Source organism: Poecilia formosa, unplaced genomic scaffold (assembly GCF_000485575.1).
Source record: "Poecilia formosa unplaced genomic scaffold, Poecilia_formosa-5.1.2 Scaffold302, whole genome shotgun sequence".
In the NCBI taxonomy this organism is placed as follows: domain Eukaryota; kingdom Metazoa; phylum Chordata; class Actinopteri; order Cyprinodontiformes; family Poeciliidae; genus Poecilia; species Poecilia formosa.
The window spans coordinates 516,020-542,795 of NW_006800241.1; the positions used below are offsets into that span (position 1 = coordinate 516,020).

A 26,776-nucleotide genomic window follows, 5' to 3' on the forward strand; every position below is an offset into this window, starting at 1 on the left:
TGTTCCCGGTTAAACGAGAGAGATCGTAACAGTAAAACGGCAACACCTCGCGGGATGTCTGAATGTCTTCTAGAGGAACAGAGTGAGAACACGGAGAGTCAGAGGGAGTCCCTGTATGCCTATGAAGTCGAAATCCGTCAGGAATGAAGTTTTATATCTCGCTATAACGAGATCCCGCTCCTGAATTTATTTCCCCGGCTCTGGCAGCTTCCAAACTTAAGCACTTTTGTAGAAAACAAATCAATTATTTAACTTTGGACTTTTTCATTTTCTTTCTTTTCTTTTCTTTTTTTTTGCTCCATAAAATTAGTCGAACTAATGGCTGGGCTTTTCTAAACTGTTCAGAGTGAGATCACACAACTGGAATGAAAAATTCATTTGCACGAAGGCTTTTTTTTGGGTAAAGGGTGCCAATCTGCACACAGAGTTCATTACCGTGGAGTTAGCCAAACACATCCGCTCGTTTCAGGCCGACACGGCAACAACACACACAGCAGAGCGTCAACGTCCAGACGCAAAGATGAGCAACCAAAGCATCAAACGTCATAAAGCAGATCCTGACTCCAGGGGTAATCTTTGGTTTAAAAAAAATAAAATAAAATGAAGAAGAGAAAGGGAACAATCAAACTCTTTAAATGAGATTATGTCACCACATGTATACTCTTCAGCTTTGAAAATAAAAAAAAGGGAAAACATTAAGCATCTTAAAGGAGATTCTGTAATTTTAAGTGTAAACTTCAGTTTTGGAAAAATAACAAAAATATTAAATAAATTAAAAAAAGAAACAAGAAAGGAAAGCATTAAGTACTGTAAAGTAGATTATGTCACCACAAATATAACATTCAGTTTTGAAGTAAAAAAAATAACAATAAAAAAGGAGAGCATTAAACACCCTAAAGTAGATCCTGACACCATAATGAAATCTTCAGTTTTAGATAAAAAAAATAAAATAAAATAAAAGAAAGGGAAACATCAAATACTTTAAAGTAGATTCTGTCACCATAACTTTAATCTTCAGTGTTGAAAAAAATAATAATAATAAAAAAGAAAACCACCAAACACCTTAAAACTATGTACATTCTGTCACCTTAAATATAACCTTCTGTTTTAGAAAAATAATAATAATAAATTTAATTAAAATGAAGTAAAGCAGTAAGCATCTTATTACAGTTTGCTTCAAACTATAATACTCAGTTTTGAAGCAATAAAATACAAGTAAAGCATAAAGCACCATAAAGTAGATTCTGTCACAATAAGTTGTGTCTGATCTTCAGATTTTGGGAAAAGGAAAGCATCAGACACACTAAAGTAGATCATGTTGCCATAAGTAATCTTCAGTTTTCTAACATATAAAAAATTTACAGTTAAAATAAAAAGACAGAATTAAAGTAGATTATGTCACCATGACTGTAGTCTTGATTTCTGAAACAAAAAGGAAAGCAGAAAAAAAACAAAAGGAAAAAAGCAAAGCTATCTTCAGTTTTTGTTTTTAGGTCCAGCTTCTTCTGGAACAAAAATAAATAAATAAAAGAGAAACCAGAAACAACATAATCCTCCCGACTGTGTTCGTCTGCTCAAGTGAAACCGATGCTGCTCGGTTTCTTTTGAACAATTCACAATAAAACCTGGAGACTCTCTAAGAGAGGTGAAATTTTATTGTTCAGTTTGCAGAAGATTTGAATGTTTTGGCAGCACATGAAATATGACAAAAATAAAAAAAACACACAGTTGGGAACATGAAAAACAGCCTGTATTGTATCATATTGTATTGTATTGTGTTGTATCGTATCGTATTGTATTGTATCGTATTGTATTGTATTGTATCGTATTGTATTGAGGACTGGGAGCTAAATAAATGAGTCCAGTGTTTGATGTGACAAACTCTGATCCAGAGCCAAGAACAACATCTCAGCAGGAGAACAATCACTGCAACATGTCTTCTCATTAAAAAAGTCCACTTATTAAAGCTGCAGTATGTAACTTTTATAAAAGAAAATATATTTCTACATATAGAAACTGTCACCATGTTGTGACAGTTTGGTGTGAGACAATCTGAAAAAAAAAAAAAAAAAACAAGCACCTCTGTCTTCTTCCAGCTAACAAGAAACAACCAATCAGAGGCAGGAGGCGGGTCTTAGCGCTGTCAATCACCCTCCGTGTCCAATCATCCTTCCTCCTCCTCCTTCTTCCTGATAGCACGGCCTAACTAGCTTGTGAATGCTAAGCTAGTTAGAACTCCTGCCAATTGATGGCAGATAAACAGTTTTCCTGTAATGGTCAGCCGTTTGTCCGCCGTTAGCACGTTTAGCAGCGCTGATTGACAGCGCTAAGGCCCGCCTCCTGGCTCTGATTGGCTGTTTTTGGTTCATTTCTTCAGTTGGCAGCAGTAGCTAAGGGCGATCAGGAGATCGATCTTTTTACAGATTATCCATCTCATAACGTCACGACATGGTGACAGTTTTAACCAATATGTCAAACACATTAGGTTTTTTTTAAACTAACATCCTGCATCTTTGACCCCAGCAGCTTAACTAACCGTGTCCTCCCCAGCGTGAGTCGCCTTTCAGCTGAAGCCCACTCTGTGTCGGACCTCGTCCAGCATGGGTGCGGCCAGCTCCCGGGCCCTGCGGCTCCCCAGGGCCAGCAGCGCCTCCAGGTGCGCCGGGTCCGCCTTCAGCCTCTGGATCTCCTCCCTGATGGGCGCCAGCCTCTGGATCACCGCCTCGCTCACCAGCCCCTTGTAGGCCCCCGTGTCCAGCCCCTTGGCTGCCGACACCGCCTCCTCCACGCTGAGCCTGGCCACGGCGGCATGGATGGTCACCAGGTTGGACACGCCGGGGCGCGCCTGCGGGTCGAAGGTGACCTCGGAGGTGAAGTCCGTGACGGCGCGGCGGATCTTCAGGGCGATGTCGTCCGGCGAGTCGGTGATGGAGATGGTGGCCATCGGCTGCGAGTCGGACTTTGACATTTTGGAGGAGGGGTCGCGGAGGGACTTGACCTTTCGCGTCGAACCTGTGGAGGAAAACAAAATAACAGTGTGAACAAAGTGAAACAACCGACGGCTCAATGAGACGCAAACACTTTAGTCTTTAAATACGGGAAGGGAAAGCAGGTGTCAGAATGAGTTTTATCACGACATTTTGCTATATTATTGTGATAATAAATATGACAAGAACTATTTATTACATCTTTATTACATAATTGGGTGTCACAGCAATTATGGCCCCACAAACACAAATACGCCTCTTGAAAATCATTCCCATTTGTTGTCCCATTTCTCAAACATGCATGAAAGAATCAATGCAACACTCCAGGCATGTTTACGATGAGGGAATTAATTTACAGCATGATGTAAAGCTCAAAAATGTAGATTTTACATAATACTGACCTTTTGACTACACAAAAAAAGGATTTCAAAAAAAAAAATCAATATTAAGCCTTTTAGCAACAAAGACACATTTAAGAAATGTATTTACACAAATTTTCATCCGGGTATCTCTGATTATTTTCACAACTTTTTCCACTGAGTGTTTTTATGTTTTTTTTTAAGCAGCTTCGCTGCAGATGAAACCAGCCCCTCACAGAGACGGTGAAAAGACGCAGCAACGCCGTCCCAATATGGCCGTCTGGCGTGGGCGTGTTGATGCAGACGTGTCCTGATGTAAGGCAGACGCATCCCGGCGTGAAGTGATGAGCAGACGATGGAGCCGGGGTTTCCTTTCCTTTGTCATCCATCAACAGGCGTCCCTGCCGCCATCTTGCCCGCTCCATATGTCCACATGTGTCCTGTTTATCACGCCGGAGACGTCTTCATCTCCAGCGGATTAAAAGGCCTTTGAGGCTTTGGTTTGATTTCAAAGGGAAAGTCTTAACTTGTTTGCCGATGCAGAACGAGGACGAGATCCACCAGTGATTTAAAAAGTATTCACAGCCCTTCACCGTTTGTGTTTCAAGACGATACGACAACAAACGGCAGAGTTATTTATGTGATGAATCAACACAACGGAGAGCACGGCTGGAAAGCAGACAGCTTCCTTTTCTTTTCTTTAATAAAAACAAATCTGAGCACCGTGATGCACATTTAGCTGCAGCCCCCTTTACTCTGTTGTCTCCAAATAATTGATTCAACACCAGCAGAACACAGACAAAGATTTGCGGAGACCTGTAATGGAAACGTGGCTGGAAGTCTGTTAGAGAACAAACAGAATCATGAAGAGCGAAGCACAGGAGAGGGAGGAAACTGAGGAGTGTTTGTTTTCAGAGCAACGCCCCAATCTTTGATCAGATCACAGATCAATCGATCGTTCGGTAAAAGTAGAGCAGAACTTCAAACTAGAACTGTCCGTTCACCGAACTTTAAAAGGTCAGACCTGCCCATTCAGATTTTGTCCAAAAATTATTATTTTTTTGCATGAAACAAAGTTGCTGAGCTGCAAAAGATTTTCAAACCTTTTGCAGAGCCATTTCTCAAGTTAATACGGCCAGTTACCAAAAATGAAGAAAATCGGGGTCAATCTATCGGTGCAACGTCATAAATTTGGTGTTTTTGAAAGAGAGCCATAAAACGTCCCACTTAAAGTTTGCAGCAAGCTACGTGGGATCCACAGCAAATCAGAGGAGATCAAATTCAAACTTTCAGGTTTCCACGAACGACACTCGCACATCATCTCAAACACTAAATCCCAGCTGTCATGGCAGAACAACATGGCTTTATAACGCTTCCGATGGCCGAAAAGAGATTCATACCGAAATTTTAGATTTATTTAGTCAACCGTTTGTCCTTTTCAATCCAGTTCACAATCACTACACAGAGTTGGTTTGTCACATAAAACCCCAACTGTTGCAGTATGTAGAAATAAAATAAAAAAAAGGCATGAATACCTTTGTACTGGATGTGCTAATCCATTCCCCCTGAATGATTCTGATGCAACAGGAAGAAGAGACGTCTTTACTGTAAGCGTCCACCGAGTCCTTTGCTTTTCTGACGGTGGTAATGAGGGAGGATCATGTCGGCCATGTGTTCGTAACGAGTGCAAAGATGTGATCATTTGAAATTAAGACAAAAATATTGTTCACATAATAGTAATAATCACTCTCAGAGATGCTTGGTTCTGGTTTTAATTTCGTCTTTATTTTAAACCGCAGAGACGGAAGCCGTCCTGTTAAAGTCCGGATGGTTAAAATCCGAGCGACTTCCAGTTTGGAATCACACGTTACTTCAAGCAGCTCAACATTTATGCTTTGTGCATAAATCGTTTTCTTCTTGGCCATATGACGCACAAGTTCGTCTCATTAGCTGCGTTATGAAACATATGACCGCTTGGTTAGACTTTAATCTGCCAAAAAAAAAAAAAAGCTCTTCTTAAATCATTTTTTTAAATGATTGCTTCTGCCTGAATCTGCAAAAACAAACCATATATCACCACGATGAAATGAGTTTTATGAAGCTGCTCTTTCTTGAGCGGCACATCAAAAACTGGCATTCATGTTAAATTAAAATTACAAAACCTAGTGATGTAGGAAAATACTGATGATGTCATTATTTCAAAGGGAAAAGCCGTGGAGAAAAATGTTTTCCTATGAGAGCAGAAATCTGCCGGGAAATCCTTCAGCACAAATAAAATCCACAGGGAGAGAATAAATTGGTAGCAGCAAACAAAGACACAATATGTAGCAATATTAATCGTCAGCACCTCATTTTTTATTTATGGAGTAGAGGACGTTTTCTTCACCAACTCAAATTTAAGAATTAAGTTAAAACTATTAGGAATAAAATGTAAGTCATGACAGAAATCTTTAAAAAAATATGCATATCTAAATGATATATATATTTTTTTTTTCAGGAAACTGAAATTGTGAAATTTATCAGTTTTGTTTTGTTTTTTAACTCTTGGCAGCAGCTACGTGCTTCTCACATAGCATACAGCTCTCTTCATCTATGTGAGTAGCCTCGTATGGGTTGGCAACAGAGGTGAGAAAGCAAAAATGAACGTCGTCCAGGCAACACTTGCCTGGACGACTGAGATTAAAGTAAGTCATCACTGCTCTGTGATTGGGCCAACTTCCACTTTCTTTAATAAATCGAAGACATTTTAAGGCCTTACTGTTAGATACATGAATTTAAATGTATTGTTTAAGTTTGCACAGACACCCTGTTTCAAAACAACCTGTGTTGCATCAAAGGTCGGCTGCTTGAGAAGACCCAGGAAATGCAGACCTGCAGAAGAGACTAGTTTAAATATTTGTTGTTAATTTTCTAATACATTTACAAAAAAAAGAAAAGAAAAAGGACTGAAACAAACTTCCCTTCAGAAAAACGATCAAATCCTGTAAACGGACAGAACGTTTTATGTTTGTTTTTTATTAAATGCGTAAAAAGATTAAATATGAAGTGCTAATGTGCTCCTTTACTCTGTGTGGCGTGTGTGTGTGTGTGTTGCTCTTACTCAGCAGCGCGTGCGGCTCGGGGAACAGCTCTCCGTAATGCAGGTTGAAGATCCGGGCGAGATCCTGAGCCAGCTCCAGATGCTGGACCTGGTCCTCTCCGACGGGGACGTGTGTGGACCTGAGGGCGAATCCATGAAAGTTTTTAAAGTTGTGCACAGAGGTTTTGCTCAATCTTGCTGCTTCCCCAGACATCCCGTTGCCTAGCGACGCCCTCCAGGTCATCCTTGGGTGTCCAAAGGCCAGACGGTGTATGAATGAGCCCTGAGTGTCCCCCATACAAAACGCCCATTGATTTGAAAAGAAGGGCCGAGTCTAACTTAATGGTGAAAACCTATAAAAGATTATTCACATTCTAGCATGATTCAGTTGACCGATAATAACGTTAATAATATTATATAGAGTTACGATTTGAATCTGATAAATTATTGAGAAAAAAAATATATTTTGTTAGATAAAGATAATTTGTTTACATCAAATGATGATCTTCCTTAATCTTTTCATTTCTAGTCAGAAACAAATTTCTTGAAGATAATTTTAGATTTAAATTTGCTGGGAGTTTAAATAACATTTAACTCAGTTATATTAGGTTTGATGTCGTCAATTGGCAATAAATCTAGATTTATCTCACACGTCTGAGTCAAAGACAACTCTTTACTACTATAGGTTTGGATTCTTCCCACATGCACCAAAGTGTTCCTGCTTCTCTAGGAAGGAGGTTTGAACTAGGCCGTTACGTCGGTTTAAGTGCTGCTGTGTTTGAATTATGTGGAAACATTAACGCTGTGTTTCCATGGATACTGCTGGGAATGCCTCCCTCCATCTCACAGGATTTTATGTTGCTCTGTTCCAACATCAAAAATATTCTGTTCATAGAATTTTGGTCTAAATTACTTTCAGCTGCATAATTATTACCAATAAGAACATCTGGGACATTTAATTAAAAACCAACTAATGTATAAGTGAAAAAATCAAACTCCTATGCATTTTAGGATGGCTGCTAAAAGTCTTGTTTAGAGACAAAATACAAAAAATATGCGCTTCTAAAAATTCTCATTTTAGTCATTTTACAGATTCTATTTTGAGATTCAAACTTTTTCTATTAAGTCCTTCTTTTAGGCAATTTTTCCCCACGGGAGATGAAACGCAGGCAGATGTTTTGGCTTTCAAATATTACAAGAATAAGTCTGCTTTGAGCACAGGATGGCTGCAGATGTGTGTGCGCTGTAGCAAAGAGAACATTTACAAACTCTGCTTTCAGCAACTAAGGCTGCTAAGTGGATGGTACGACTTCATACTGTGTGAGCAAGAACACACTGAAAAAAATCAATCAATTAATGGATTTTAAAATGCACTTTTTAACAGAAGTGAATGCTCAGGTTTAACTGATGGTGGATGATAATTTTTCAGTATATAAACTGTAAATTACGTTAGAGGATTTAGTCTCAGAATTCAGACTTTTTCACAGAACTTTAGACTTTAATCTTAGAATTCTGAGACAAAAATGTCAATTCTGAGATTAAAGTAAGTCATTCTGATGCTTTTCTAGAACTCTGACTGTTTTTCCTCATAATTCTGACTTTAATCTTAGAATCCAGTGAAAAAGTCAGAATCTTGGGAAGAAGCAGAATTCTCAGATTACAGTCAGAACTCTGAGATTAAATTAAGTCATTCGGATGTTTTTTCTACAATTCTAACTTTAATCTTATAATTCAGAGATACGAAAGTCAGTTCTGAGATTCGACTCAGAATTCTGAGAAATAGCAGAATTTTGAGATTACAGTGAGAAGATTAAAGTAAGTCATTCTGGCATTTTTCTAGAATTCTGACTTTTCCCCCTCATATTTCTGACTTTTTATCTTAGAATTCCATGAAAAAAAAAAAACTGAATTCTGGGATTAAAGTCAGAATTATGAGATAAAAAAAAACCAAACATCAGAATTATTATTTTGTTTCCAGCGGCACTAATCCTGTTCCGTAGTAAATAGCAGAATCACGGACAATCTGACACATGTGCAGTGAAACCCTGGCGCTAAAGTGACCAACAGAGAATCTGACGAGAAGACAAATCTCACTTGTAGAGCAGGATGTCAGCGGCCTGCAGGACGGGGTAGATGTAGAGCCCAACGCTGCCCTCGTTCTTCTGCTTGCTCTTCATCTTCATCACAGTTTGAGAGAGAGAAGGGGGGGGAAAAATACGGTGAGAAAGCAAGTGGGTTTTCTTTCACTTCTTCCAATCCACAAAGAGCCATTTTCACTTTTAACGACTCATCAACGCCTAGTCATCTGCATTAAGTCATCTAGCAAGAGGTGCAGGGAGGCAGCGGCTGCTTTAGGAATATACGAGGTCTGGGACGTGACTGCAGTTATGATTACAAAAACAACAACGCCAAATAAAGCAGACAACAGACAGGAGGGAAAACAGGAAATTAAAAAAAGGGGCAGCCACAAGCCAAGACCTGGATCTGGAGGGAGATCCCACTGCAGACGCAAAATATGCATCTGAAGTTATAAAACTATATTTAGATACAAATAACAGCTTGCCTGGTGGAGGGTTCTTCTTACGTCCTGTCATAAAAAAAAGACAAACTATGCAACTTATTGTGGGTTTGTGATGTAAAGTCATTTCTGTTGTAGCATTTTCAGTCTAAAAGTCATAGTCAAGAACTTTCTTTTTCTTTTTTAGTTTTTTTTTTTAAAACAGCTACAAATAAACGTATAACTACTGCTGACTTATAAAAGCTTGTGGCTCTGGTGACCTACGTTTATATTTAACAGCTTCAGGTACTAGTGAGGTGAAATGTTGCGTCTGAAAGTGGAGGGAGTTGGGCGTTTTCAAGCCGACTTTATTGCTGCTAAAAGGCTAAATATTGTGTTTGCCTTTCAAAGGCTGACTATTAAATAACACTATAATAAATTTTATTGAGTTTCTACTTTTAGCTACATTTTTCACACCACTATGTGGTCTGTAAAAAATGCCAAGTTGTTTTTTAATTTTAAATTTTTTTAAATTTTAGATGTTGGCTTTGTGCTGTTGGGACAGAGGCTGATGATGAGCCAGAATAAAACAGCTCATTGTTTTATGAGCTCCATTGTTCTCAACAGACCACTCGTCTGCTATCTTACGATTGTTTTAATTTTTAAAAATGGGATGAAAAAAACTATACATAAAATGTATTTTTTTTAAAGTGAGCAAAATATGGAAACACAAAATTTCTATGGGAATCTTTTTAAAAAAGAAACATAAAAGGTGTTTCTGTGTTATTAATACAACTAAAAAACATGTAAGAATTTAAATCTGAACATTTCAAAACTGATTTACCTGCTTTTTACACTGAGCTCTGTGTGTGTGTGTGTGTGTGTGTGTGTGTGTGTTTGTTTATAATACCTTATGGGGACCATTTTCCTGACACACATTGTGGGGACCCACTGCTCCTTGTGGGGACCGAAGCCTGGTCCCCACAAGGGGAGATGTTGTTTTTGGATCAGGGGTCAGAATTAGGACTAAAGTGTGAATTAAGTTTTGGTTAGAGTTAGGATAAGGGTAAGGATAAGGGTTAGGCTGTAGAAATGAATGGAATTCAATAGAAAGTCCCCACAAAGATACCCATGCAAACGTGTGTGTGTATAGCAGGGGGCACTAACCTTCCACTGGGGTAGGTGGCGTAGCCGGGGCATGCTGGTCAGGCAGCCGAGGATCCAGCAGAACTCAGCGTGCTCAGACACCTGCGAGGAGGTTGGAGGGACACACACCTTACACACACTCACCCATAAAAACGGTCAGAATTCGTTTAGCTCTAATACAGAATATTTTCTATGGATGCCTGATTTATGACATTATCATTATTGATATGAGTTAGGAATACTTAAAACTAAAACTACTGAGTGATGCAAACCCTGATTTTTTCCCCCCTAAGTATAAGAACTCACACTCATCCATTGAAAAGCCGTTTCATTTTACGCTCATTTTATTTTCTTGCAGTGTAATAAATAATCACAAAAAAACACACACTTTGAAAACTGACTTCTTCTCTTTTTTTCCAGAAAGAGGGGGAGGGAAGAAAGCAAACGGACAAATGAACCAGATGAAAACCCTTCTGCCGAAGGAAGCAGAGGAAAATGCGGGTCATTATACTGCCTCCAGGTGGACAGGGAGAGTACGGCACTCCGGAGTTCACCACCATCCTCCCTAAAACAGGTGCAGTTCGTCACACCTGTGTTCACCAACCGGCCACGTTTAAACTTAAACGTGAAATTCCCTGATAAACAATGAGGAATTATAATAAAAGGCCATCTTCTAGTGCAGAATTCAATAAATTATTTTAGTATTTTCACAACATATTATGTGCATTTTACTAAAATAACAGTATGAAAAAAATCTGTAATGTTTTAAAATTGAAGTGTTAACTTTTCTTTCAGCAACAGCTAAATAAGCAGTTATTTTGCTTTTAACAAACTTTTAAGAGCCTAAAGAATCAACAATCCAAAGATATTAAATGTGAATTTCACTATAAAACAAAGTATGAAATATTTACATCAATGAAAAAATATATAACAAATAATCCAGAAATACTGAAATTACTGTCAAATGGATTTAAAAATATAATCTTTACTGTCTGCAGATGTTTGCAGCACTATTTTTTAATTTTTCTAGTACTAATTTCAAGGTTTAACTAACCACTTATAGTTCTACTATGCCACTTTGAATAAAGAGATTTTAGTTTTTTCTTCATTATGAATGATTTTAAAATAAAGAATCTCAACTATCTTTAAAAATTAGGAAAAAATAAAGTTATTTAGCCTGTCACAATAAGCAATTAATTAATTAAAAATAAGCTCCAGAATTTCCATTCCGATGATTAATATTTTTTGAAATGCAATTTTGTTTACAGAGGCTTCACAATCAATTTTATTTATGGTTTTTGGTTGTGTGCAGATTTTTAATGTCTTTTTGTTTATCATTTCTGGTTGTTGTGTTTTATTTTGGATATTTAAAATATTTTCCAGTTCCAGTGTTGAGTGTACTGTACAAAATTAAAGTTAATTAGTGAGGGCGAACTTGCCTTTTTATATCATTATCTTACTATCTATATTTGAAAATTGCCTCAAAAGGACATTATTGTTGTTTATAGCAATAATTTCTGGAACAATTTATTGCCCGGTAAAATTAGTTATAGTGACAGGCATAAGTGTTTGAAATATCTGCTGAATGTATCTGTTCAGACACTTTAAAATAATCCCATAGTATTTTAGTTTATTCATTTTGATCACGTGTTTAAGTTGAAGGCTGCAGTATTTGTGGATATGTTAATGCAAAGTCACAGAGATGATAGAAAATACTTTAGATTCCGTTTGTTGACACTCCCGTCTGTCTACGAACTTGCACAATTTAGCTTTTAGAGTTTCCCCCTCACCCCCTTTTTCTCGTCTCTTCCAATCTAAATTAGAAAAACACAAATAGGCTTTTCATTCCTTCAACTATGGAACCCACTGCGGAGCAATTAAGAGCGTCAACGCTGAATGAACTCCAGGGTTTGATGTGATAAAGAAGATGTGTGTGTGAGAGAGAGCGCGAATGTTCCTCTGCTTTTCCTGATTAGGGTTTATGAATTTCCGTTTAATTCTCATTTGTGTCTCCTGTAACTGGAAAAATCCTAACGGACGACCTGACATCACCGACCAGACAGCAGGAACATACAGCAGAATATCCGGCTAACATGCTGGAGGGGCGCGTGAGTCATAAAATATCCCACTTCCTTCAAAAAAGAAAATAAGATTTGTGGGTCTGCTGATTCCACTGCAGTCTGACAAGAGATGGGTCAGATGTTGATAACCGCACAGGAAGAGCATGATAGTGACTGAGTGGTAATTAAGCTTGGCGTGTGGACAGAGCGCACCGCACTTGGCAGTTAGCTTCAACGATTAAGTGATTAATTCATCTTGCAGTCGACGCAAACAGATCATTTAGGCCGTAAAGCAGGAATTTTTGGCCACCTTTTCACAGTCCATTCCATTTCCTGCTAAATACTTCTACAAAACATATATATATATAAAAAAAAGCAAGTCCATTAATCAGCAGACCCACACATTCTTTGAGTTCATCTACTCACTCACACAAGCTCTGCTCACTTCTTTTTTTTTTTTTTTTTTCAATGAAGTTGAGTATTTTCTTTGGGCGGCCGTCGTATTTTTACATGTGGAGCAGGCGTGTTCGACACGGGGGTCGTGTCGCTGCCAAGTTATGTGGCACGAAGCTAAGCGGGAATAAAAATAGGCCTGGATGTGTGTGTAAAGGCGGAGGAGGAGGAGGAAGAGGAGTGGGGAGGGGAGGTAAAGAAACACAGATGGACTGAACGTAACACACACATGCGTACCCGACTTCCAAAGTTGTAAAAAAAGAAAACACATCCAGAGTCGGGGCGAGAGAACAGAACAGCTGTTCTGATTTTCGTCGTCTTCTTTTTTATCTGAACGTAAACCTAAAATCCAAAGTGCTGCAAACATGATCCTTTATGTAAAGTGAGGCTCAGCAGCTTGTGTGTTTGGCGCTCTGCACAAATTAGCAGCAGAAATGGCGGCGATAAGGATCGGTAGCAATCGGCGGATATGTGTGGCGGTTGGCATGTCAGAGGGTCAACAACGTCAGAGCTGACAGCCAATAATAAACGCTTTCTCCTGGACCAAATATACAAACAGAGAAGAAACTGTGTGCCAAAAGTCTGCAGAGGGGTGTAGGTTCAGACTAGCTTTACGTTACATAACGTTCTGATGTGGGTGAAAGTGAAACAAGGGTTCCCAAGGATATGAAAGGTGTGAATATGAATGATCCGATGCAGTTGCTACAACTAGAATGGAGGACGGCATGTTTTTATAAACCATGGTTTGGTGTGAGTTAAAGCAGTCTGATGCACCTGTGCCTCTGTTTTAACATTCCACTCTGATCTTTTTATCACGAGCTAAAACCCACCAACGAAACACTATTTGACTGGGTGTGCACAATGACAGTCTTTATGGTATTACACTGTCATAAACATGACATAACACCTGTCACGAACATGAATGTTTAAGACTGTTGTCAGGAAGTGTCTTTCAGTAAATAATGGCACTTTTAATGCAAATTTCCATGAAAAGTTGATACTTTTAATGCGCTTTAAAAGTATCAACTTAGCATTATTTGGTAAAGACTTTTTATGGAAAGCTTCATTAAAAGTCAATTAAAAAAGTAAACTTTGCAGTAAAAGTGTCATTTACCAAATGACACTTCATCACAACAGTCAAACATTCATGATTACTCCTTCATGTTCATGACAGATGTTATGTCATATTTATGAAAGTGTCATGTCACTCTTATGAACACCCCTTCAAATAAAGTGTCACCCAAACCATTTCTAGAAATGAGACACAAGCCAGCTAGCTACAGATGCATATTGTTTACTAAGGAACAAAGACTTCCCCCTTCCTGTCCTACTACTGTATACTTCCCTTCTATTCCAATGGAGTCCAGACACAATGGTAAAAATAACCTTAATGCATATTTGACTCTGTATCATACATAATTTCTGTCTTACTTATTGTAAAGTACAAGTTAAGTGTGTTAAGTTGCAAATACAGTCTTAGTCTTTTAATGTCTAGCTCCAGAGTTAGGAGCAACATGAGTTACAAGTCCGAAACTTGCACTCAGTAGAACTGCATGAGGCAGCAATTTACGCCATCAAACTCTGATTTCAGTGGTCCTATATCATCCTGGGGACGATACTGAAGAGCTTTCATAAGTCACTTTTCCATCTCTTTGGTATCTGAAAACAGCGGCAGCACAATCCACAGCAGGCGGCCATCACTCACTCTCTCCCACCCACCTGAGACTGCTGAAACAGGATCGCCTTCTCTGGGTTGATTCCACAGGCCAGCAAGCTCGCTGCCATGTCCAGGATGTTGTTCCTGAGCTTGTCTGGATCCTGAGGCTGAGTGATGGAGTGCAGGTCCACGATGCTGTAGAGCACCGAGGGGTACTGGTTCTGAAGGGCCACCCAGTTTTCCAGAGCGCCTAAGTAGTTGCCTAGATGCGGCACTCCGGTCGGCTGGATCCCTGAGAACACGCGAGCATTTAATGGAGGCTCCTGGGGAAGAAGGGAAAACAAACTCGGTATTACCTAGGAAGCGGGAGCTGGCCTGATTGTGAATGAAATGTGCCAAATTACTGGCCCTGATTAACTTTCTTGCATACTTAAAGTTGTATTTTATGGAGGTCTTTAAATGCTTCTGCCAAAGAGCTTCATTTTAAAGGAACAGGTAGTGTGTTTGCACCAACCGACCGAATGCCAATAGGAAATCTCCCCAAAAAACAAACAGAACACACAATAAACATATGGTAACTGAGGCGTAGTCCATGCTTATTAAGATCATATAGCAGAGATACTTGTTTCCATAAAATAATCTTGTTCACGTCTGATCGGTTTAAGAATCCATGCGAACCCGCAGAATTACATCACTGAGCATTGTTTTTAACATACCAAACCCACAGGAGGCAACGTAGCATAAAGCTAAAACCTACGTCAGCCAATCACAAACCTTCAAAACAACCACGACTTCCTGTTAGGAGTTAAACATGGCGACAAAAGAACAATTTATGTGGACAGACAGAGAGGAGGAATTGCTTTTAAATACCGTGTTAGAATATAAAATTAATAAAACAGAAGAGAATGTCGGCACATGGAGGATGAACGGCACTGTGCCTCGATAGGGAGCAACAGCTGGTGTGAAACGTATCGGAGCAGTTGAGCTTGTAAAAAGTAAAGAGTGTATGAACAAACATAAAATTCAGCAGCTTTCTGGTAGAAGTCATCTTTCTTCCACTGCATGGCCAATGGTCACATATGTGACATTAGCGCCACATAATGTCACATGTTTACAGTTCTCCGGTTTCCAACGTTCACACGCAAACGCAAAACAGGAGAATTCGCAAATCTTCGCTTTGGCTGGAGGTTTTATTGTCAATCAATTTTAGTGCTATTAAGCAGAGGTTACATGTGGATGCATAAAAATATATTCGGTTTGTCAGATGAGTAGTCTAATAGTCTCATGCAGTGAGTCCAAGTCTTGCTACGGGTCATTCAAGTCTTTACGACACGTCTTTCGGGTCTTTTAGCTACAATTTGCCTTCTGAAAGTAAGGAACTAGCATTCAACTTTGAATGAATACATTTTACTGTCAGTATCTACAGCTGTGTGGTTAATATACCATAGTTGATAAAAACCAAGATTCAAAACCAGGAAGAAGACTGTCAAGAGAAGAAACGCATCACACCAATGAACCCTATGTGGTTGAAGCAGTGAAGGAAGATGGGGAGGCCTTATCCTGAAAACAGCAGACTGGTTCTGCACTTGTTGTACGATCGGGCCAACACTATGTTGCTCCACGTGCAAAGCCAAGCTGCACCAAATTGCCTTGTTTCTTCTGGCATGGATCCCCCACCACTTAACTTTGGCTTTATAGAGAGAATTTAACCACTGCCTGTGGCACTATTTCTAAATGGTGCAATTAAAGACAGGAGACTTCAAACTGCACTGGTATCCAAAAACTTGGACTTGGGCGAAACTGCGGTGGTCACAAAAACAAAGGCTCTTCAGCCTTTGTTTTTGGTAAGATGCAGCGTTTTATGATTGGGTTATTTTTACCACCAACCGGGTTGAAAGATGAGATTTGATTATCAATTTATGATCACTTTGATCATAAATTTAGATTTCTGCAATGGTGCAGTCCAGCCACGTTGAATGAGGTGATCTACATCAGATTTGATGGAAGATAGATATTAAACACCTGCTAAATTTGTTTAGCAGTTGTACGTTTTTTGTCATCTGGTGTTCATAAAGAGTGAGGCTCCATTAGCGTCCAGAGCGGGACTGAATTTAAGAAATCAGGAAGGGAGAATGTGTGGAAGTCTAGATCAAGGCAACTAGGAGTGTGGTGTAAAAAGCAGATGGGGGTGCAGAATATTAAAGCAATACTTTAATATCCAAACAACCAGAGAAAACTTCAGTGACTTTGGTACTTTTTTCTGCCTTCTCAATAAAAAGAAAATCTATAAATAAGCAAATTTAGTTGTTTTAAAACAACATGGGAAAAAAATGCCAAAAATGGTGAGATTAGCTCACCATTTTCAGAAGAAATCAATGATTTGTTTTTTTCAATCTCTGTTTGACTTAATTTGCATAACAACATGATGGCGACTGATTCTGGAAAATGTCACTAGGGTGCTTTAACAAGAAATCTCAGCTATTTTTGACACTGTTGATTAAACATTTCGGTTCAGTATGAAACGGCACTTTTTACTGTAGAAGAGAACCGCTTGTACTCCAGTTATTTGCAGAAAACTGAGTTATGAACATGTGTTTAACTTTACAATTGCTGGCATTCTTAGGTAAAGTTGTGAAAGATTAGGTGTGTGCATGGTTTTATACATGCAGATGTTTCTATGCATGCATAGTTTTCCAGGTCCTCTTTCAGAAAAATAGTTTTATATGTGCATGTGTGTGTGTGTGTTCATTTTAAAACACTTTGATCCTTGACAAGAGTGGCCTACTCTTTTCCACAGCGTCATCGTTCGATGCCATGACATGAACGGCAGACCGTTTACATGAAAACAGTGCGCTTTGTGTCAAATTCACAGCAAACCTCCCCATGACGACTTGCTGCAAAACAGTGCGGTACAATGAGTTCTCTGAAGCCTCCTCTACCAGGTTTCCCCTTCAAGCCAACTAACTGAGGCCTTATTGAAATGCACGATGAAGGCTGCACGTTTGATGGAGTGGCTCTGAGAAATCAATCATACGCGAGGTCAGAATAGAAGGTGTTTCATAACTTCTAATTTTCAGCAAAATGCCGGTTTTTCCATTTATCACAAGCAAACACATGTACAGAAAAATTCCCCTTTGTGAGAAATAACTTTAAAAACGCTGAATGCTGGCCGGACTTGTTAACCATACGAGTTGAAAAAGAGAAGTTCAGCTTGAGTTTGCGTTGATGTGTTGGTCTTTAAGGGGCGGTATGATGTAAAATCCACTTTGTCGAGCTTTAAATCATGTTATAATGTTATTCACTCATCAAAAACATGTCTGGAGTGTTGCCCTGTTTCTTTCATGCATGTTTGAGAAATTATTTAATCTCCATGGCAACCATTCAGCTGTGCAAAACGTCTGGTTGGACTTTTCTCGGTCTTCTAGGACGAAGCTCCTCCTCAGAGCTACATTTTCCAAGCTTTTGTGCTTCTGCCTCACAGAGCAGCTCTCCCCTATGGCTCCTCCATTCAGCTCCTTCAAACTAGCCAGCAGAAATTAGCAAACACCTGGTGTAACTGAGCATCTGCTGAGCTTATTATAGGAGCTTCTTCTCAGCACAATGCTGGTTAAAAAAAAAGTTGTCAAAGGGTTAATAGAGGAGCCATGTTGTGATGACTTCGTAAAGGCGAGGTTTCAGAAAAAGCAGGAGCTTCTTAAAGAGACAGAGGCCTAATTTCAAGATATTAAATTACAAAGTCAAATTTCTTTTATCATAGTAAATAGTATCCTAGTTATTTGATTGTGCTACAAAAAGTTTCTATGTAGTTGGAAAACACATAATACTGCCCCTTTAACAGCAACACCTGGACATTTCAGAGGACCCCATTTTTAAATCTGCTCCTCTCAAAAACCCCGGGGATCTCTGCGTTATCGCCTCGAATCTGACTGGCAATCACATGCTGCACTCTTCGAGGTTATCATAACTAACCATTAAAACCTGAAGCGTTCAGAGGAAATCCTCTTCGCCCACTGCTATCTTGACAGCTTGCTGAGCTCCATCACCTCCAATCTGTCTGAAGGACGGCTAAAAGGCACAGCATCTCCCGATCAGATAAAAGCCGCTCCCTCTCCCCAAGCAAGGGCCCATGGCGTCCAGATCTCAGGGCCCGGAGAGGATCGGGTATCAACTGCTCCAAGGACCAACAACATCCCCATCTACCGGCCTGCAGGAGAGGCTTTCTGCCAGGAGGCAGGCAGGAAGGAACTGGGTGCTTATGTCATTACCGAAGGGGTAATTGCGCTGGAGTGCCACTGATGCTGAGAGCCTCTTAAGAGGTGTCAGGATTGATTTGGGTGTGGACTGGGCCCTGCGCCTGGCTCATGTGTGTTCTCACCTCAGACTGACACTCCTAACGCATGTTCCCCCCCACACCCTCCTCCGCTCCGTGGCCCCGGGGAGGCCATTAGCCATGCAGACATGGTAATGGTGTCATTTGAACCAATTGAGTGTCAAATAAGAGTCAACGCCATGACTTACTGGCCACTGGGCAATCAAGGGCCTAGCGCGCATTACCCCTACTTCACCAGACACCTCGGTGTTACTTCTGGTGTCCAACAGCTATACGAACATGTGCTTTAATAGTTGTTGGAGGAAAAAGAAGTAAATCAGCCGCGGAACGATGACAGACGAGACGGGGGATGTTGTAAAGCAATTTATATTTGTAATGAATCCTACTATGCAAAGCGAAAAGTAAGGAAATATCACCAACCACCACGCTTTAGCTTAAAGTGCCTCTGTGTACGTTCATATTCTTACTTTTGAAGTACTTTCAGGGTGCAAAAATGTACTCGCTGCATATATAATGATACCTTATGAGCTACTAAAATAACACGGGGACGGAGTAAATGCACCGCATGCAGATTCCGACTTCAACACCCTGTAAAAACATGAGCTAAAATACATTAAATTGTTTTTTTAAACAATCTTTTCTCTCTTCACAAAGCAGCGTTTTGTGGCTTCTGCTAGTTTACACCTAACAAGAACAAGTCCACCTAGGACACATGGACAATCAATTCATTCCGAGTTACTAAGTCTCCAAAAATGAAGTAATTCATATTTGTCATAGTTTTTAATGACTGGTTAAATGTTGGGATTTCATTGTATAGCATTTGCAGATAGGCGTCTGGCAGCTTGTTTAACATTGTCTGATAATTCTTAAAATAGTTTTACATTGAAGCTGCTCTCTTTTGTAGATAGCTGGGTGTTTTTTAATAAATGAAACAAAAAGAAAATAAGCAAACTATTGAAAACCTTTGACTAGAATCAATCGTTTTGAAAATCATGCACTTGGAGAGAGTTGGTCATGAGTTAAAAACACAAAACTGAGCAGAGCAGATGAAAGCTGCAGATGAAAAGGTCCTCAATGTTATTGCAGTTCACTCTGAGGGGCATCTGGATGCCTGTACTAAGTTTCAAGGCAATCCATCAAACGGTAACTGAGACACACACGAGAAAAAGTCACCGGTTACTACTCCGAGGTATGACGGGGCAAGAAAAAGCCTGGGGATGTTCAGAGACGGGATCAAAGCAACCTATGACCAGCGGTCCGATCTCACGCTCGCTTCCTAGAGTTTTCTCCAAAATGGACACCATCAAATCCAAAATAACGGACAAATGCCGTTTTTCCCCGCAGGCACAATGTAGACGGACCGCGACACTGCAGAGGTGACGAAAACCTTCTTCGTCGGTGTTCACCATATGCTTAATACATTAGGCACTGCGTGCGTAGGACATCAACGCCAACAGCTGGAAGGTTACGTACACTAAAAAGGCTATGTTTTCACACTTGCAGTTCCTTTCCTGGAATATGCGTCCGTTCGTTCGCCGGTGTGTGTGGTAGTGTCCGTTGGGACAGAGGTCGTGTGCAAACACAGACGATCGTCCGCGCGTGTTGTGGTCTTAGCCTACATCAACATTAGTGGAGTTGTGAAGGTGTCCGTTCATAAGGATTTGACAGCTCACATCATGGTCTGGCAGGCAGTGGAAAGAAATGACAGCCAGTTGAAAAGAGCAACATGACCAGATTTCTCACATCACCTGCGACATTTAAAGTCAGAACAGCATTTCAGTCGCTATGGAAAGATTTCACTTTGATCAATAAAGCTGAAAAACATGTTTCATTAATGCAGAAAAAATTTCATGCCCAATTTCTGATGACTCATCAGTAAATACTGAATTTAACCGACTGTTTCTCGAAAAACACCTAGAATATGAGATTAATGAGTGAAGTCAGAACCTGTTTCACACAGGCGATGCCGTGTTTATTGTTCTAAAGCAGGGGTGTCAAACTCCAGTCCTCAAGGGCCGCTGTCCTGCAACTTTTAGATGTGCCTCTGCTGCACCACACCTGAAAAGAATAATTAGGTCATTAGCAAGGCTCAGGAGAACCGATCTACACAGGGAGGAGGTAATTAAGCCATTTCATTCCACTGTTTTTTACCTGTGGCACATCTAAACACTGCAGGACAGCGGCCCTTGAGGACTGGAGTTTGACACCCCTGTTCTAAAGACAAAATGATGATGTAGTTGACACTTTATTGTGTCTTTAATATATTTTACCAACAAACAGCTTAGCTACCATTAATAAAACAGCTGTATTCCTGGAGATTATACAATGGACCCTCCGCCTCTTCATGCTTGTGTCTCAAGGTCGTCACAAGCAGTGACTCTTTGTCATCCAATGGACTGTGTTGGGTGACACCAGCAGCTCCGCCTTTATGCCACCATTGTCCTATCTGCCTACAACTGAAGAGGATGTAGGAATGGTGCGGCACAGTTCGGTTGTATGGGCTGAAAACACAAACCAAACCGGACTGCCTTGGGTCGTACTGCTTACTGGAATCAAGGCATACAAGTCTGCTTTACTCAGTAACAGCACCCATACTGAAGTGAGTTTTTAACAACACAAGCTGGCAGTGTGTATGGTGTGTTCACTGATCAGAAAACTTTTGGGGGGTTTCTGACCAGCCAGGTCTGGGCCGATCAAACTGAAAAGTCATCAGAATCCAGTTACGCGCAGATTGTTTGGGTGAATCTCTGATGATGATGATGGGTTTAGGTCTTCATCGTTCTTACTGCTGGCTTTTTAAGCCCTTGTAGGATTGCCATGGTTTAAATAAACCACGTGGTAAAAACAGACTTGAGCTTGACATGGTTTTTATTTAGTGAGGAGGAGTTGTGTCCTGCAGGATTTATAGACGCACGGCCTTGCTACACTCCATGAAATCATTCACGATGGCTGAGCTTGTGCTCGCAAAACGGTCCATTCCTCATCCCCGACCCGCTCTGTGCTGCTTTTCAGGGCCCATCCATCATATCAGAGCCTTGGTACCCCGGGGCGGTCCACTGACATCTCTCTCAACAAGGAGCCGAGGAGAGGGCGCAACACTTGACCACGCCGGTTTCAACACGTAGCACAAACACCTGGCAGCGCCGCTCGCCCGGCGACGAGCTTCAGGTCCGTCTACATCCAGGACACAGAGACGGGCCCGTGGCCGGAGGACTTCTCACGTGTCTCCTGCGGAGTGTCTTGCACACAGGACTCAGTGTTCCTCCTCTTTTCCTGGACACAACGGGCGTTCCCATTAACACCAATGCCACGCTGAAACTCGGCTCATTCCTGCATGCCTCTCTTCGTCTCGGCCGTCCGCTCACTTTGGGGCCTGTTAAAGCCGGCGACCAACAGAGTGCCACTTCAGTCCGCTATCAAACAGGAAACGGGCCTTACTGTATTACCCTTCCTCGTCCCTGGAGGCATGTGTGTGTTCAGCCGCTTGAACGTGCCACAGCTTGAAACAAAGTGCATTTGACCGCAAAGGAAAATATTCATACACAAATGTCCATAGACGCACGGAGCTAGTGGAGGATGAAGATAGAAATACAACAAAAACTGGGGGGGATTGCTGTAAGTTTTGACATTGAGTCTGAGTGAAGAACTTTCCCTTTTTTCTTCCCCAGTCGGAGTTGCATGTTGGAGGGGCAGCGAAGGGGGAAGGCCCAGAAGGAGCGTTTGATTAAATCTGCGGTTGACGTGTGGGACAGGTGAGATTGATGAGGTTCCTCTGAGCTTCACACTGTGCAGAGAGCGGGGGTACAGGAACAGAACACTGCAGTGTAGCAGGACAGGGCTCGGGGCCCGCTCGGGGCCCGCTCGCGCAGTGGGGTCCCTGGGCTGATTAATGGGACTGGAGGCCCTTCAAAAACAGGCCCTCTCCCCCCACCCCGCAGACGGGGCCTGACAGTCCTCCAAAAATAACCTGGCAGGGGTGGCAGCCCACGGCCTCCGGCCCTAACAGGCTTCTGAAGGAAGCACACTTCAACCAGAGCCTGGGGGACACGAGCGGCTCCCGGAAGCCGCTATCAGCCTCAATACAAACTGAACATTAAAAACCTTCTCTGGTCAGCTGCCTGTAAAATATTTTATACTCAGTATATATAATGATTTTAAAAATAATGTTTTATACCGCTGAAGAAGGCCGTCCTCATCCAGATTGGTTAAACCAGACGAGTAAAAATAATACAAGAGAACACGTTTTTTTTCTATTGGCAACACCCAATACCGTTAAAGTTCACTTTGTGAATACGATAAGAGGTTTTAAAGAACGTCTATAAATATTTCAGTTCAGGATTTGCTACTATTTACTGTATTGGGGTTTTTAATTCTACGGTGATGCTCGTGTCAATTTGCATTCAAGATGCTCCCCTAAAAAAAAAAAAGATTTCTGCCACTTCCATATGCAGAATCGGATAAGTGTCCCATTATTTTCAAAGTGAAAACAATCGGACACTGTTTTTGTATCTGATTGTTGATACAAAGTCATCGACAATGACTTTTACATCATTCATGTGAGACAAACGTCACAATAAACATCAGAAATTACACAACTTCATCTGTTAAAATTTTTTATTTAGTTGTTCAAGTAAATCAAAGCGTTGATTAGTTCTCCAACTTCACATTACTTTTCCACACTGACATATGGAGCAGCAGTGAAAAAATATTAGCTTATGTTTTTTCTTTTTGGCTGCTTGCTTCAGATCAACAGTTTTCTTGTTTTGTTTTCTTCACCTCCTTCAGTGTTACAGTCCACACTTCAGTTTTTACTTAACTCACAGGAAACAAATGACTGACATTAAAGCTAATACCTGAATACACACACACACACACAAAAGGTTCCACCACAGCAAAAAAAACTTAAAAAAGAAGAAAAAAAAACACCTAGAGTGCACACATCGTAAATTTATCAGTATGTAATTATGGTAACACTCAGGGCAAACCTCCACCTCCAACATCTCAGTGGAGGTTAGTCATTTCCTCCTGCAAAGGCAGCAGAATTGTGACCGGAGTGGCAGCTCAAAGGGCACAGTATCGCATGCTCAGTTTGTTTTAATTAAAACTCCGACGGTCAGGAGAAAAGCTCAGGCAACACAACCGAAACGTTACGGGGCTCCCAGAGCTCGGCTGCGGCTGCTTTTCTACAGACCGGTTCTGTAATTCGACTTAGCGAGATGAATTTTCAACAACAGGCATAAGTAGGCACGCGGGAATGCTGCTGAGAAAAAAAAAAAGGCTAAACGCAGAACGTTCTGAGCAAAGGCTCTGGCCGGAGAATGATTACGACAGACTTAATTACACAGGAGGGACTGCTGTGAATTAGCAGGCTTTTCTGACAGTTGAAAATAAATAGGGCAGTTAATGAACATCCTCAAAGGAGAGGCCACGTTTCCCCCCACTCTCGCTGGCCTCTCCCATGTGGCGCAGGAGCTGCTCTAATGGTTTTAGCTGACACCCGAGTAACTGAATTTGAGGCTAACTGGGGGGGAAAAAGAGAGAGAGAGAGAGAGAAGCAAATTAGAAGTCACTTCCTCTTTCCTTAAGCCTGCAGCTGACATGACTGATATCAGCCAATAACTGGACTACAGGAGAGGGATATCAGAACACAGGGCTGGACTTTTATAGCCGGGTGTGGCTGTAAGGTCGAAGAAACAAATAGCTGGCCTTCGTTGAGACACTCTAATTATAAAACTGCATATTTTAAGATGTTTTCATTTTTTAAATGGTAAAACAGTGAATATCAAGCCTTCCCTTCAACTGGAAGCTGTTTTAATGAATGTAGGCAGTTCTTTTCAGATTGAAATTTTACTTTAAGTTGGGTTGAGGGAGGACGAGCGACCTCCTTCTTCTTTGACTAAAAGAAGGCCACTTCAGAAGAGGTTTTGGTCCAAGCTGAGTTTATAACCCATATTTCTGTTTTGTTTTGTTCGGTTTTGTTTTTGGAAATTTTTGCCAGCCTTTACACCGAGATCAAAGGGATTATTGTATCAAATTTTAAAGGGGCGGTATTATGTATTTTCCAGGCACACAGTGCTGTTTTATAGCACAATCAACTACAAAACTTCAGATGTTATAAATTATGTATAAAATATTACTTTAATATGACTGACATTAAAGCTAATACACACTAATAATAATACACAGACAAAAAAAGGTCCGATATAAGTTAACGCCTCTGTCTCTTTAAGAAACTCCTACTCTTTCTGAAGCTCCGCCTTCAGGAAGTCATCATAGAATGGCTCCTCTATTAACCCTTTACCAACGTTTTACCAGCGTTTTCCAGGCTCCTATAATGAGCTCAGCTGATGCTCAGTTCCACCAGGTGTTTGCCAATTGCTGCTGGCTAGTCTGAAGGAGCTGAGTGGGGGAGTAACGGGGGAAGGTGGAAGATCAGAAATTTGGAAACTGCAGCTCAGAGGATGCGCTGCATCTTGAAGGTGGGGCTAGGTTCCCCCGAGGCATTTTGCACAGCTGAATGGTTGCCATGTGAGATTCAAGGATTTCTCAAACACACATAAAAGAATCAAGGTAACACTCCACGCATGTTTTTTATGAGGGAATAACTTTAAAACATGATGGAAAGCTCAACAATGTTGATTTTACATGATACTGCCCCTTTAAAACATTAATCTCAAATATTATTTTGGGTTCTTTTGTCACCTCCTGCTCATCAATGCACTCTTGTAGTAATTTTGGTAAGTCACTGACTCCTGTACCACTGTTCCATGTTTTCTCCCTCTACAATGATTTTTATTGAGTTCCTCTGATTTCCCACAACCTTAGAAATTACTTTGCAACAATTTCCAGACCGACAGATCTGTAAAACACCTGAGCAGCGTTTAATTGTGTCTACTACCTTCGATAAGTCAAAGAAATCTTGCGAGTTTTAGATTTTTAACTTAATGTCTGTGATTTTATGAAAGATAAACTTACAGTAATAAGTTTAGCTAAAGTCACGATGAAATTTGCCAAGCATACAAACATATTCTTATGAATAACGATTACATGAAATGACGAATCTCAGTTTAACATTATGTTGGACATCTTTGGAAATTCCTTTAAAGTACTTCGAGGAACATGAAAGTGTCCAAAATTTAATCCCTTTTTCGGTTTATTATGTCGCTAATTTACTATATTTCCTGGAATGCATTTTTAAAGGAAGATTTGGGTAAATATTTCCTTTCATGTGTGTAAATTCACAATGCAATGACTGGTATGAGCTCAGATAAAGCAAGTGACAATAAACTACATAGTTATCCGCGTTGCTCGACAACATAAAAACATGACGTCGACCTGTCGCAAATCAGCTTCTCCCGAAAAACATATTAAACCCTACAGACGGATATTTTTCAGCATTTCAGCAACAACTACAAGTCATTTTCTAGTCTTTCCCTGTTTTAACCCGCCTCTAAAAGCTGTTGCAGCCGTGACGGTGTGAGTTTTTTCCACAACCCAGTGCTGGCAGCACGTTTAGTAGAGATGTATACCTCCAACATAGCTCACTGCTCTGTTTACAACAGAGACAGACAGGATGACCTGCTGCCGACGGCACCAATGTTCTCTAAACTTTAATAAAACCACGCTAAGACATACTTTTCTCACAGCCGAGACCGGAACTACCTTCGCTCTACAACACGTACCTTGATTTCCGGGCAGGCAGCAGCACAGAAGCACCTTTTCAGGGGTTTAAACCTCTGAATTAAGCGGATGAAATGTTTCAAATTGGTCCGCAAGGGGAGCGCCATGTTGGAATGGGAGTTCACTCTACGGTGGCTGTTAAAGGACAATAGACTCAACCGCGTTTCAGTTCAGAAGGAAAATAGCCGAGCAGGAGTTTTGGCAGGATCTAGCAAGGAAACTGAAACCTAGAACTTAGTGTGCCGTTTACCGAAAAGAGAAAAAAATCACAAAATAAACCAGGAAGCAAGGCCAAACAAGCCAACAGAAATAAACATGAACAAAGGAGGAAGTCGAATATATAATACAGTTTCTTTGGCGCAAAAATAGTAACTGCCAAATAAAAAATAAGGCTGTGTTAAATTCAGTAAAATCTTCACTTAACTTCAACGTTTTTTATGCTACTTTTCTTTATATCACCCTGTTTTCCAGCTCAAAAATTGGCTGCATGTTCTGTTGTATGTGTTTCACACCGGAAGATAAATGGTG

General features: G+C 40.6%; 1 protein-coding gene across 1 annotated transcript; it reads right to left on the reverse strand.

The window, feature by feature from the left end:
- Positions 1-2,183: 2,183 nt before the first annotated feature.
- Positions 2,184-26,448, reverse strand: wars2 (tryptophanyl tRNA synthetase 2, mitochondrial). Its single transcript, XM_007572510.2, has 6 exons — positions 26,251-26,448; positions 14,301-14,561; positions 10,090-10,170; positions 8,520-8,602; positions 6,447-6,565; positions 2,184-3,012 (listed from the first exon to the last, which is right to left on the reverse strand). The coding sequence occupies exons 1-6, from the start codon at positions 26,353-26,355 to the stop codon at positions 2,564-2,566; spliced, it is 1,098 nt and encodes a 365-aa protein (XP_007572572.1). The 5' UTR covers positions 26,356-26,448; the 3' UTR covers positions 2,184-2,563.
- Between the last annotated feature and the right edge of the window lie 328 nt (positions 26,449-26,776).